The sequence below is a fragment of the Pelophylax lessonae genome (assembly GCF_965119305.1).
Source record: "Pelophylax lessonae genome assembly, chromosome: 5".
Taxonomy (NCBI): domain Eukaryota; kingdom Metazoa; phylum Chordata; class Amphibia; order Anura; family Ranidae; genus Pelophylax; species Pelophylax lessonae.
This window is the reverse complement of record NC_138772.1, coordinates 411,605,704-411,619,424: the sequence shown is the minus strand read 5'-3', so window position 1 is coordinate 411,619,424 and position 13,721 is coordinate 411,605,704. Positions and strand designations below refer to the sequence as shown.

At 42.9% G+C, this 13,721-nt stretch overlaps 1 protein-coding gene across 2 annotated transcripts in view; it reads right to left on the bottom strand.

The window, feature by feature from the left end:
* Positions 1 to 13,721, bottom strand: part of RNF125 (ring finger protein 125) — a 52,396-nt gene that overhangs the window by 13,416 nt on the left and 25,259 nt on the right. For both annotated transcript variants that reach the window (XM_082259141.1, XM_082259140.1), the window contains one exon: positions 4,289 to 4,442. In XM_082259141.1, coding sequence (XP_082115267.1) covers positions 4,289 to 4,442 — 154 coding nt within the window. The remainder of the gene's footprint in view (positions 1 to 4,288; positions 4,443 to 13,721) is intronic.

The window sequence follows — 13,721 nt, the reverse complement described above, 5'->3', positions numbered from 1 at the left end:
GAATGGAGGAAGCCCACGGGAGTAAAGAATAAGATAAGTATACCATATTTTTTATGCAACCATTGCAAGTACCCAAATTGGACATGGTATCTACCTTTTGAAATGTCTTATACAATTAGTACTCAGACTGAAAGATGTAGGGGCAAGACTGGGAGTCAAACAGGGGGGGTGCATAAAATTCCACTAGCATAGAACATGCCGATATGAGGAGAGAGCAGAATAAAAAGAAATGAGCTGATCAGTCTACACTGTTCTGTTGGCAGGCTAGTGCCGGGTGGGGGGACCATATCATTTCTACAGTCTATTACAGTAACAGAAAAGGAGTGTCATCTGCCTGACTGTGCTATGTGATGGGACTGTGTAAGTCTCAGTAGATGGATAAAAATACAACACCTTTGGCAGGTAAAACAGCTCCCTTATATCTAGTTTAGTAAAAAGGAATGGTCTAGCACTCGCAATTGTAAACACCTCCAACCCTAAAATATGCGAAAACAACAGAGAGGTGGCCCTAACGGGATTTTGAATGAGGTTGAATACAATAGTCATAGAAGGTCAAAAAGTAAATTTTATTATCAGATAAAAATATATGATAAATGTAGGCATAAATGTATGTACATAACCACAGGCATAATTGCAAGCATATAAAACATGTTTAACATAGTAGAAAAATAGCAGCATTGCAGCACTTTAGACATAGTGACAGCATATCAACATAGATATTGCATGACAATAAATAATTGGTATAAAAAACTCTACGCGTTTCGTGGGTCCCTACGCCCACTCATCAGGAGTATATAGGTGATTCTGTCTAAAAATGAACAAATTAAATGTAAATGTCTGCTATGCGTTAAGTTGGACAGAAAATATAAAGATTCAACAAATGTGTAACCCAAATAGGGATACCACACTTACATCTAACTGAATCAAACTGGTATGCACTGCCAAAGGAGGGGGTATCAATGTCTCATCCGGGAGCTGAAGGGGCAAGACCATGCCGCAACACAGTGGGGAGCCAGGTATATATATCTAGTTTAACTGTGTATATCATTGTCTGTCTGGAGTCCAGCTTTAAAGTAACATTAAAGGCTAATTTATTTTCCTTTAAAATAAAAAAACATGCTATACTTACCTGCACTGTGTATTGGTATTGCACAGAGCAGCCCTGATCCTCCTCTTCTGAGGTCCCCTGCCAGCACTCTGGGGTCCTCCTCTTCAGCGAGTGCCCCCATAGGAAGCGGCTTCCTATGGGGGCATTACCTGCGGGTTCGCTCCCCGAGCCACCTTATCTGCACCCATTGATGCCCCCTGCTCCCTCGTCACAGAACTTGATTGACAGCAGCGGGAGCCCATGGCAGATAGGGAGAGTCGCTCTCATGCACAGCACTGGATCGGGATCAGGCTCAAGTATAAGAGGGTGAGGGGGGACACATTCATACAATGCATTAAAGTAAAAAACCTTTACAACCACTTTGAAACGTATTTACAGATTTGCAGTCAAGTTTAAAGTGATATTAAAGATATTTTTTTAAAATAACAAACATATAAATACTCACCTGATATGTGCAATGGTTTTGCACAGAGCAGCCACGATGCTCCTCTTCTTGGGTCCCCTGCTGACACTCTTGGCCCCTCCTCTTCTCCGAGTGCCCCCATAGCAAGCAACTCGTGCATACTCACTCCCAAGCCCTATTCTGTGTCAGTAAGACACACGGAACAGGGCTTTGCCCTGCCCCCCACTCCCTGGCTGTGAGCTGTGATTGACAGGAGCAGGAGCCAATGGCTGCCGCTGCTGTCTCTCAGTCAATTAGGAGGCAGAGATCCGGTAGAACAGCTACTCTCATGCACATCGCTGGATCGCGACTGGGCTCAGGTAAGTATTAGGGGGGCTGCATACTGAAGGTTTTTTATCTTCATGCAAAGAAAGCATGAAGGTAAAAACCTTCAGCCTTTGGAACCACTTTAAGGAAACCCTACTATATGTTTGGTACGTGTTAGATGTTTCATGGGAAAAGGTGTTGCTGACTACAAGGCTTTTTGAACAATGTTGGAGTGAGTCTGTCATAAATCTGTCCTCATTACAATGCAAGAAGCCCAGCCTCCAAACCTTTACTTAACTTTTAATTACAATTGACAATGAGGATCTGCCTGCACAGTACAGACAGGGTTAATTATGGCAAACACAGATGCCATCCCTTTCATAAACAAAGAGAACTATGTAGGATTTTTTCTTGCTAGAGGGTGGAGAATAGACCATTTACAAAAAGGTAGGCTGCAGTTTTAAAATTATTTTTTTAAAGTTATGCTATGCGAATGGGGGCATGTAATAAATATAAAGTGTGTTATCCCAATTTGCCTGCAAAAGTAGAAATACAGTATAATACCACGGCCCGGACTAGTATGCATCCAAGGGTCCAAAATAGACTACATCGCGAAGAGGGCGTATGTTCCTTTACACTGGCTACGCATGTGACTTACAGTCAGGTCCATAAATATTGGAACATCGACACAATTCTAATCTTTTTGGCTCTATACACCACCACAATGGATTTGAAATGAAACAAACAAGATGTGCTTTAACTTGAGGATATTTACATCCAAATCAGGTGAAAGGTGTAGGAATTACAACAGTTTGTATATGTGCCTCCCACTTTTTAAGGGACAAAAAGTAATGGGACAATTGGCTGCTCAGCTGTTCCATGGCCAGGTGTGTGTTTTTCCCTCATTATTCCATTTACAAGGAGCAGATAAAAGGTCCAGAGTTCATTTGAACTGTGCTATTTGCATTTGGAATATGTTGCTGTCAACTCTCAATATGAGATCCAAAGAGCCGTCACTATCAGTGAAGCAAGCCATCATTAGGCTGAAAAAAACAAAACAAACCCATTAGAGAGATAGCAAAAACATTAGGTGTGGCCAAATCAATTGTTTGGGACATCCTTAAAAAGAAAGAATGCATTGGTAAGCTCAGCAACACCAAAAGACCCGGAAGACCACGGAAAACAACTGTGGTGGATAACCGAAGAATTCTTTCCCTGGTGAAGAAAACACCCTTCACAACTGTTGGCCAGATCAAGAACACTCTCCAGGAGGTAGGTGTATGTGTGTCAAAGTCAACAATCAAGAGAAGACTTTACCAGTGAATACAGAGGGTTCACCACAACATGTAAACCATTGGTGAGCCTCAAGAACAGGAAGGCCAGATTAGAGTTTGCCAAACAACATCTAAAAAAGCCTTCACAGTTCTGGAACAACATCCTATGGAGAGATGAGACCAAGATCAACTTGTACCAGAGTGATGGGAAGAGAAGAGTATGGAGAAGGAAAGGAACTGCTCATGATCCAAAGCATACCACCTCATCAGTGAAGCATGGTGGTGGTAGTGTCATGGCGTGGGCATGTATGGCTGCCAATGGAACTGGTTCTCTTGTATTTATTGATGATGTGACTGCTGACAAAAGCAGCAGGATGAATTCTGAAGTGTTTCGGGCAATATTATCTGCTCATATTCAGCCAAATGCTTCAGAACTCATTGGACTGCGCTTCACAATGCAGATGGACAATGACCCGAAGCATACTGCAAAAGCAACCAAAGATTATTTTAAGGGAAAGAAGTGGAATGTTATGCAATGGCCAAGTCAATCACCTGACCTGAATCCGATTGAGCCTGCATTTCACTTGCTGAAGACAAAACTGAAGGGAAAATGCCCCAAGAACAAGCAGGAACTGGAGACAGTTGCACTAGAGGCCTGGCAGAGCATCACCAGGGATGAAACCCAGCGTCTGGTAATGTCTATGCATTCCAGACTTCAGGCTGTATTTGACTGCAAAGGATTTGCAACCAAGTATTAAAAAGTGAAAGCTTGATTCATGATTGTTAATCTGTCCCATTACTTTGGGTCTCTTAAAAAGTGGGAGGCACATATACAAACTGTTGTAATTCCTACACCGTTCACCTGATTTGGATGTAAATACCCTCAAATGAAAGCTGAAAGTCAGCAGTTATAGCACATCTTGTTTGTTTCATTTCAAATGCATTGTGGTGGTGTATAGATCCAAAAATATTAGAATTGTGTTGATGTCCCAATATTTATGGACCTGACTGTACTTGTTACCTGTCTAAAAACAGCTTCCACATTCACAACTGTTTTGATAGATAATGAAAACAATAGTGGGGAAATGGGTAAACATTTCTAATATTTCATATCTCTTTTTCTTACAAAATCAATTTCCTAAGGTTACCTTTTCCAACTTTTTATGTGCTATACTCTGTTGAATGATTTTATTTTACCTTTTCCTCACATTCCTCACAATTCTGGAAAACAGTCTTCATCTTCTTTATGATGTCCACGGCAAGTGTTCCTTCAGATGACAAGTGAGTGCGGCAATATGGACAGGCATACGCATTATTCCTCAGACTAGCTTTAATACAGGTATGACAAAACCTACAAGACAGGAAAGAAAAAAAGTGTATTTTTTGCAGATCCTAAATGAACACACCTGTCAGTCTTTCAGTAGTTCTGGAGAATATAATGTTAGCAGTAGTTTGTTAACCACTTGTTGACCGTATACTGTAAATATACGGCCACAAGGTGGCTCTCCTGCGCAGGATTACGTACCTAGTACGTGATCTTGCACTTTTGGGTCTGGGGTGTGCACGCGTGCCGCCAGCGACCAACTACCATGTCCAATCCCAGGACCCGCCAATCCCGACAAGCAGAACAGCAGTCTGCCTGTGTAAGCAAGGCACACTGCCGTTCTGTCAGTAGGGAAGGCATTGATCCTGTGTTTCTGCAAAGCAGGAATATGAATCTCTGCCTTTCCATAGTACAAGCACTTTCCCTACAGTAACCAAGCACATTTTAGGCACATACAGTAGTGAACATTCTTTTTTGTGTTTATAGCGCAAAAAGTAAAAAACGCAGAGGTGATCAAATACCACCAAAAGAAAGCTCTATTCGTGGGGAAAAAAGGACATCAATTTTATTTTCATTTGACTATGCAATTGTCAGTTAAAATAACGCAGTGCCCCATTGCAAAATGGACATGTCATGAATAAAACTACCTGGATCTAGGAAGCAGGCAGGGTTCATCTCTACTGTGGGTATCTGAAGCCCTCTTGTATCCATTTCCGGGATTCGGTGCAGCTGGCTCCCCAGCATGCACCTCCCGATCTCACCCCTGTGCAGCAATGCCACCGCACAGCACTTCCTTCTGACGCGTTTCCATAGCTATGGTGGCATCAGCTGAAGTTCCCATCCAGGTTGCTATAGTAACCTGTACACCAGTGGACACCACGTTCTTTTGATCCTCATGTTCACGTCATTTCTAGAGTTGAGCGAACACCTGGATGTCCGAGTTGGGCGGGTTTGGCCGAACTTGAAAAAAAAGTCCGGGTTCGTGACCCGAACTTTACCCTGATCCCGAACCCCATTGAAGTCAATGGTGACCCGAACTTTTGAGCACTAAAATGGCTCTAAAAAACACATGGAAAGGGCTAGAGGGCTGCAAGGGAAGGGAATAGGATTGTCCCATTGTTGGGTCAGTGCAGTGTGGGGCATGGGGATCGTATGCATGTTTGTTATAAGAGATGCCGCGGCCCGACCCATTGGTGAATAAATCATCCGGAGCTAAAGTGGTTTTAATATAGTCTTTTTTAGGCTTTTACATATATTAAAAACTATAGGAATAAACATAGGTAGCTACATTTTGAGACATTAGTAGCCATCATGTATAGGAATGGGAATCATTTGCAGTAACTTTGGGTGAGTGAGCCAGGGGAAGGGAGCATTAAGCAAGAGAGGCCCAGTGTCCTAAATCTGCAAGACTAATGAATCTTTGGTTCAAGGGGGCAACTATTTAATAAGAATCAAGTCAGAGAGAAGTGTTTCCTTTCCCCCTCATGGCTCCCCTGCCCAGGGGGTCAGGAGGGTGTAGCAATCCTGCTCCATCATACAGCATCCTTGTTTTGGCTGTGATACATTCTCCCTGTCTGTCTGTCTACCTGCAAGGTGCTTGATGTAGCCAGTCTCTCGGTGGAGACCAAACCTGATCTAGGCCAGCCAAGTCTGCAGTCTCATGCTTATGATAGCATGTGTAATACTGGCTCAAGCTCTCTGTCTTTCTGTCTTGCTCTGCTGTTTGTGTTATCCCATTTATGACCTTGAATCGGATATCAAATATTGCTGCTGCTAAACTTTGCCTGCCTTTTGACTATGGATTGGACCCTTACACACTGTCATTGAACCACTCTGCCTGTCTGCCAACCTCAAGTACCTGTATGCTTTGCTTAGTCTACGCCTGCCCTGGACTGGTGACCAGGCACTATAGCATTGTGTTTAAGTCCTGGAGGCAACTGAGCCTGCTTGCCTTATGGGAAAAGAGGCTGCTATAAGTGAGGAACACAGAAGCTACTGTATTTTCCAGCGTATAAGACTTTTGAAGCTCAAAAAATCCCCCAAAAATGGGGGGGGGGGTCGTCTTATACGTAAATGTCTTCTCTTATACCTCTCCAAGGTATTGTAAGTAAAAGTATTAGTAGATGTATAATCTTCTCCCGCTGGCTGTGCGGGAATCCTGTACCCGTATACTATACCATAGCTTCGGCTACATAGTATACCGCGCTGAGCCAAACACTGTAAGCGATGTATTCTATTATTGAATGCAAAGCCAGCTCAGATTGGCAGAGTCAGAGAGAGTAACATAATCCCCCTCTCTCACTCCGCCAATCCAAGCAGGCTTTGCATTCAATAATAGAATACATTGCTCACAGTGATTGGCTCAGAGCAGTATACTGTATGTAGCCGAAGCTACGGTACATACGGTATACCGGTACAGGATTCCCACAAAGCCAGCGCCTTGAAAGATGATACATCAACCGGTAATATTTAAGTTAGTACTTGCAATACCTTAGAGATTTATAAAAGAATACATGCAGATGAAAAGTTCACAAACAGCCAGGGCTTTCATAGATTACGGTACACTTAATTACCTTTGGGATTTTTATACTTACAATACCTTGGAGATTTATATCCAATAATCATAGTGATATGTTAAGCATATGTGATATACGGGTCGGCTGAGGCTGTGAACTGTATATATCCAATAATCAATTTTTTGCTGCTACCGATGGCTCCAGTAAGCAGGGAAAATGACCAGGAAGCGGTGGGAGGAGGGGGGCACCTCTCCCGCTGCTCATAAAAGTGATCCCATGGCGAATCTGCTGCCAGGAACCACTTTAATCAGATTCCGGAATGCCAGCTGTGTAAAAAAATACCGGGGTTATGGCAGCTAGATGCTGTCATAACCCTGGTATATAACATCAAAATACTGATGTAAATACACAGTGGGCGGTCCGAAAGTAATTAACAGGCAGCAGGACAAATACTTAAGCCCCATACACACCGGCCAAATATCGGGGTGGTAAATTGGCCGACATTTGACCCCTGTGTATGGCAACCGGTCCAACAGAAGCTGGCCAAATGTCTGGTCCGACAGCAGCCTCCTGACGAAAAGGCCTGGCCAAAAAAGGTCCGCAATCAGCATCCAGCCAATGAGAGCACTGACTGGTGTGTTGTGGCATGGGGGGGGCTTCCCCCTGTCAGAACACAATAGCTTAGCAGGGGATCGCAGTACTAACATTAGATTATTTGTACAGCGGCTCTCCTCAAGCTCTTTAGCCCGCTAGGTTGAATGAAAAAAAAAAAAAACTGCTAGTGTGTACCAGGCTTTAGACACAAGTGCTTACAAACCATATCTTGTTCACACAGCTGGTAGATAATTCTATTTTTCTTACAATGCCCTATTGGTCATTTTATAGAAAAGATAGGGACACTCTACAGCTGTTGCCCATTGTACTGCCATATTAGCTTTACCTAATGTTCTGAAAAAAGTTAATAATTACACGAGAGTACTGCTGACCTAGTTTTACAGTTCACAGCCTCAGCCGACCCGTATATCACATATGCTTAACATATCGCTATGATTATTGGATATATACAGTTCACAGCCTCAGCCGACCCGTATATCACATATGCTTAACATATCGCTATGATTATTGGATATATACAGTTCACAGCCTCAGCCGACCCGTATATCACATATGCTTAACATATCACTATGATTATTGGATATAAATGTCTTTAGAGATATATGTTGGCCTGAAAGCTAAGTACATACATTACCAACTGTATACCCTGAGATGATCAGACTCCAATGGTTCCTTTATCAGACACAAGTTACACTTTTACTATCCAATGAACATACACAGCATGTGGGAAATGAAAAAGTGCCTTTTATGATCTTATCAATTCTGAAGGATTCCCGCTGCTTACTACTAAAAGGGAGCACCTTGTATTTTTCAATAAAGCAGACTAATAGTTGTAAGGTATTAAAGTTTCCTCTAATAAAGTGTCCATTTATTAAGATACCTTTTACAATTTTTTGGACAGTATAGGGGAGGGTTTTTTCTTTTTGCCATCTACAGTACAGTATGTTTCAATAGGGAGATATCCTCTCACTTCCTATCCTGTAGACTCAACAGGAAGTGAGAGGATATCTTTCCAATGGAAGTAAATCCCCTCTTAGACAGCTCTGACAGGGACAATCTGAAGATTTCCCAGCTATTTCTGTTCTGGTGGTCACTCAACATTTTGGATTTTCACTTTCATTCTCAGTGACACTGATGATCAGGAGAGTAAGGCCTCTTGCACACGATACTCCTGTTTGAGCATCTCCTATTTCAGCCGTAATTTTTGTCTTATTGAAAAGCGCGCATTTGCGTGTATTTTCACGCATATGCGTTTGCGTAAATTTGCGTAAATTCGCGCCTCTGAATATGCAATTTTTTTTTCAGATCAACAGTATGATCGTGTGCGTTCATTTGATCGTATTTGCGCGCAAATGCACGCATTAGGCGTAAATTACTGTCCAAAAATGCAGATTTTTTAATTTTGTTCTTACTGAAGAATATGCGGCGCTCATTTACGCGCCTGTGTGCAAAGGCACAATAGAATGAATGGGCTCTATTTTAGCTCATAAAAAAAAAAAGCTGTAATGAGCATTTTTAAGCTGCAGTGTGCAAGGGGCCTTAAAGGGTGAAAAAACTTGATCGTGATTTAATCACCCATGAACACATATGTGCATTGGCTCTGCATTATGGTCCACCCATCCTGCCACTGCATATATGGAAGGGTGAGCATAAAGTATAACTAAAGGCAACATTTTTTTGTTTTGTTTTGGATATAGTGGAAAATAATTAGTACACCTATCAGGCTTTTATTGCTGTCTGTGTCCCCATTAGGAAGATTTACCCGCTCTTTCTATAATGTTTACCATTTTCACTGACAGTGAGAGTGAAAAAAAACCCCCAAATTTTGGGCTGTCATCAGAACAGGAGTAGAGAAGAACTGTTCCAATGGGGACACTAGTTTGGTTGGCAACAAAAGATTCCCTCGCCTGGTTCGTATTTTGGCTATGGGGCAGGAAATGAAGATAAAACTCCTTAATGGGACATGGGTGGCAAAAAGAACCCTCAATTAGGCTGGCCATAGACTGTTCCTGATTGGATCTATGTATGGGCAGGCTGAATGTACCTAATCTATTGATCAACTTGGGTACAACCAGCCTGACAGACTTTACATGCGAATATTGCTAGCAGCTGGTATAGCCGCTAGCAATAATCCTGGTCTTCTCCCATTAGGGACAGCTCACCCTCCAAGGAGCAGACAATAGCTCCGTGGGAGGGTTTCTAGTTGTCAACACTCTCTGTGCTGATGGGGAACCAAGCAAATTTCTTTCCTGCCACCCGTGAAAGAAATTTGCTCCGTTTATGGCTGTTTAAAACTGAAGCGTTGTCTTCAGTTATAATTTAATGTTAATTGTATTCTGGCTCTTTATAAGGGTGCACTGGCTGTGCTGGACTGATCAGATCCTGAATATTACATTATTCTGTTCATTAGCCTACGTTAGCTCATTCCTGATCTCAATTTTATTTATGAATTATTGTCATATGTTATGTCTTTATGTTGGTTAGATACATTCCTATCCCAGTCATTGGAAATGGAAGTTCAATGTACCTAGATCTCATAGATAAACCGAATTATAACCTTCCATACATACACGCATGCTTTAGTATATAAAAAACAAAAGCGGTCAGGTTCCAATGTTATACAAGTCTGCACACACGAATAGTATGTACAGAAAAATGCAGCATCTCAGACTCAGGGGTCTGGGAAACGACGGGCCATTTCTAACCTCTGCTTCACAACTGCCTGGTAAATATTTCCAAGCACAACACTCTCATCCAGCATGTTGTTTGCATTGTCATCCACTTCACTTTATTTCTTAGAGTTTAGGCCAAACATTGCTAGTAGTTTATTTTGTCCATGAGCAGATTTTCTAGCTGGAATTGTGGTCCTACAATTTGACCAATCTTATGAAAGATCCCTACATTGGGCAGGATAGGCCACTGAAATTACAAGAATGTTTTTGTTCTCTCCTATTTGCCCTTAAAAAGCCAACGGACATACAGGAATAGGATGATATCATTCTGGGAACATGCCAGAATTGACAGGGAATAAATACAAAGTTCATAACAACAATGCTATGGGCTTCCAACCTCTAGTATCAGTATTAGGGCAGAAGGGAAAGATACTTGGACTTTTTTGTTCTGATTTTACTTAACAGGCCTTAATGCTGAACCACCACACTTATGCATCCATGGGGAACCTCTCTTCTGTACTGAGAGTCCGGTCACTGCATGCTCCAAGTACAGTGACCACGATGTTCTGGGTCAGAGGGTAGCTGCTGATCATGTGACCCGTGACCGCTAATCACAGAAGTCAGAAGATCGGGAATCTGGCCCCTGCCACCAAGCGCCAAGAGCTTCTTAGAGGGCTATTGAATGGCGGCAAGGGGTTAAAGAAACCCTGTTGATAGACCATTAAACAACAATCTTCCCCTAAGATTATATGTGCATTAAACATACTGTATTCTAGGTATTTTTTTTCCTTCCTTTTTAAACATTTTAAAGCCTTGAGACCTCTGCTGGGCACCGCCATCTTGGATGTGATGTCAGCAGACTCAGAGCTGTCACTTAAGTGATACTCTGTAGCAGGGATATGCAAACAGTGGCCCTCCAGCTGTTGCAAAACTACAAGTCCCATCATGCCTCTGCCTCTGGGTGTCATGCTTGTGGCTGTCAGAGTCTTCCTATGCCTCATGGGACTTGTAGTTCTGCAACAGCTGGAGGGCCATAGTTTGCATATCCCTGCTCTATAGAATTCCCCTTCTCACCTCCCCTGGTGGTTACAGAAAAGGTTTTGTAGGGAAGGGAAGGGAGGGGCAGAGTAGTTGGGCCAGCAAAGACAATAATTAGACACTCTCTGATTAGGAGGGGTGTGCAAGGAGAGAGTGGGGCTGTGTTAGAGAATTGACCCACCCTAAAAAAGTCAAATTACTTAGCAAGTTCAATTGCACATTGAAAAATAATTAAACATTATTTTGCCTATAGGTAAGCCGATAATAAGGCTTATCTATAGGTACTGTAAATATCTCCTAGACTTGCGCTGTTTAGGAGATATTTACATTTCATGCAGCCGATGACGTCATCGGCGCATGCGCTCTGACGAAACGGCCGCCTGTGCCATTCCTTCAGAGCCCTGTGCCATGACCTGCGGCTCCCTGCGGCCAGTAATACAGCCGGAGTCCGCAGACCCAGAAGGAAGACGGGCGAAGAAGGATGCGGTCGGCAGTGGGGACATCACGGGCTTCATTGCAGGTGTCACATAATGTGCTAGTATGCATTTACTTTACAAGGGAAAAACAAAGAGAAAAAAAAGGAAGAGTTTACTTCCTCTTTAACCACTTGCCGACCGCCGCAAGTACATTTACTGCAACAGTCAGACCCTCCTGGGCAATGCGACGTAGTACTACGTCGCTCGCCCAGGAGCCTGTAGGGGGTGAGCGTGCGCCACCGGAGGCGCGCTCCCAATCCCGCTCGTTCACGGGCATCCACGCGCAAGTGACCGGCGGCTCCGATATCCGCCAATCACTCGCAATCTCCCGCTCGAGAGGGAGAAAGTGTAAGATTCTGGTACCTTTGGTACCCTTATTGCCCATTTTCCTTTTCATATTGCGTCCCACCTTTTTAGTTAGATGGAACGCATATACCTTTAAGCCGTATGACATCATCACTGAGCGCCGCTCTGAGCGGCTATTTCAATCGCCGGCTTTCTCTCTCAGGTTGTTCGTTCAAACCGCATGCTTACAAGCCTTGTCTTATGCTGCCGGAGCCTCCAGCTATTCTCTTTACCTGGAACAGACCGGAACCTCGATACTGATCCCGTATCTCGCTACCGGATCACTCCCTCACTACCGGACCACTCTACTTACTAACCTTACTAGTGATAAGTACCCCACAGGGGATTCCTCCATAACAACCTTACACTATCTACTTCTGCACATTAAGGACTGTTACTATCTATGCATTACTAATTCTATCATCTGCACTGTTACATAGATTGCTAGTTCTTGAGTCTACTACCATCTATCCTTGCACTGGGTTAGTCTCTCCTGTATATCATCTGCTGTCCTTACCACCTATTACCATACATGATTACTAACCTATCTGCATCCTACCTATTACCGTCTATTACTCTCCTGAACATTACTATCAAGTGCTTATCATTGCTATCACTGCTCACCCCTGTCCCTTCAGCACATCACCTCTATACTGTCATATACATCCTATCACTCCAGGAACATCTTATTGAGTGTGTGTATATCTGTATGCTGAAGCAGGCGGGTCCACAGTGATGAGTCTGGAGAGTTGGATCTGGTAATTCAACACATCTCTACATGACTACTGAGTGGAGATTCTGCAGCTGCAAATCCAGCTTACTATAAAAACGCAGGAGCGTTACAGAAAGGCAGGCGGCTGATGTAAACAAAACCGCCTGTCATTCTCCCTGGTGTAACAGCAGAGATCATACGATCCTGCTATGTAGGATCGTATGTCTCTGTGGTTACATCAAAAGCCACACCCCTTGACAGTTAGAAGCACGCCCCTAGGGATATACTTAACCCCTGGATCGCTAATAAAGGTAACCCCTTTCCTGCCAGTGTCATTTTTACAGTAACATTTTTACAGCAACAGCATAGTAACCAATCAGCTTCCAGGTTTTATAGTCAAAGCCTAATTGAACAAGCTAAAGTTAGAAGCTGATTGGTTACTATGCACAGCTTGCATCGCATTATACAGTATGTGCACTAGTTTTAGTAATTCTTCCCCATAGTACCTTCAACTTTTTTTAATTGGTAGCATAGGATCTTTAAGAGTACCACTGCTACTGCTACTACTACTACTACTCCCAGTTTTTGTCCATTACCCTATTACTCCTTTAATCTGCATAACCTGTGAAACCAGAAATACACAAAGAAATAAATCACACGGGTCAAGATACTGACACTCGCCTTTAAAATCTACAACAAACGAGAGTGGCCACTTTACCACAGCAACCAGATTTCAGCTGTCATTGTCTGGCTGGTTGCTATTTTAAACCTTTATTTTCCACTGCACTGCTTTCTGCTCCATTGTTTCTTTACTAATTTCACATCTAGAATGGTCAAAACCATATCGCAGCAGAACTGACCAGTTACTGTTTTAAAGGAGGAAAAAACTTTAGGTTTGTACGGAGAAAGTTTTCACCATTTCATACATCAGC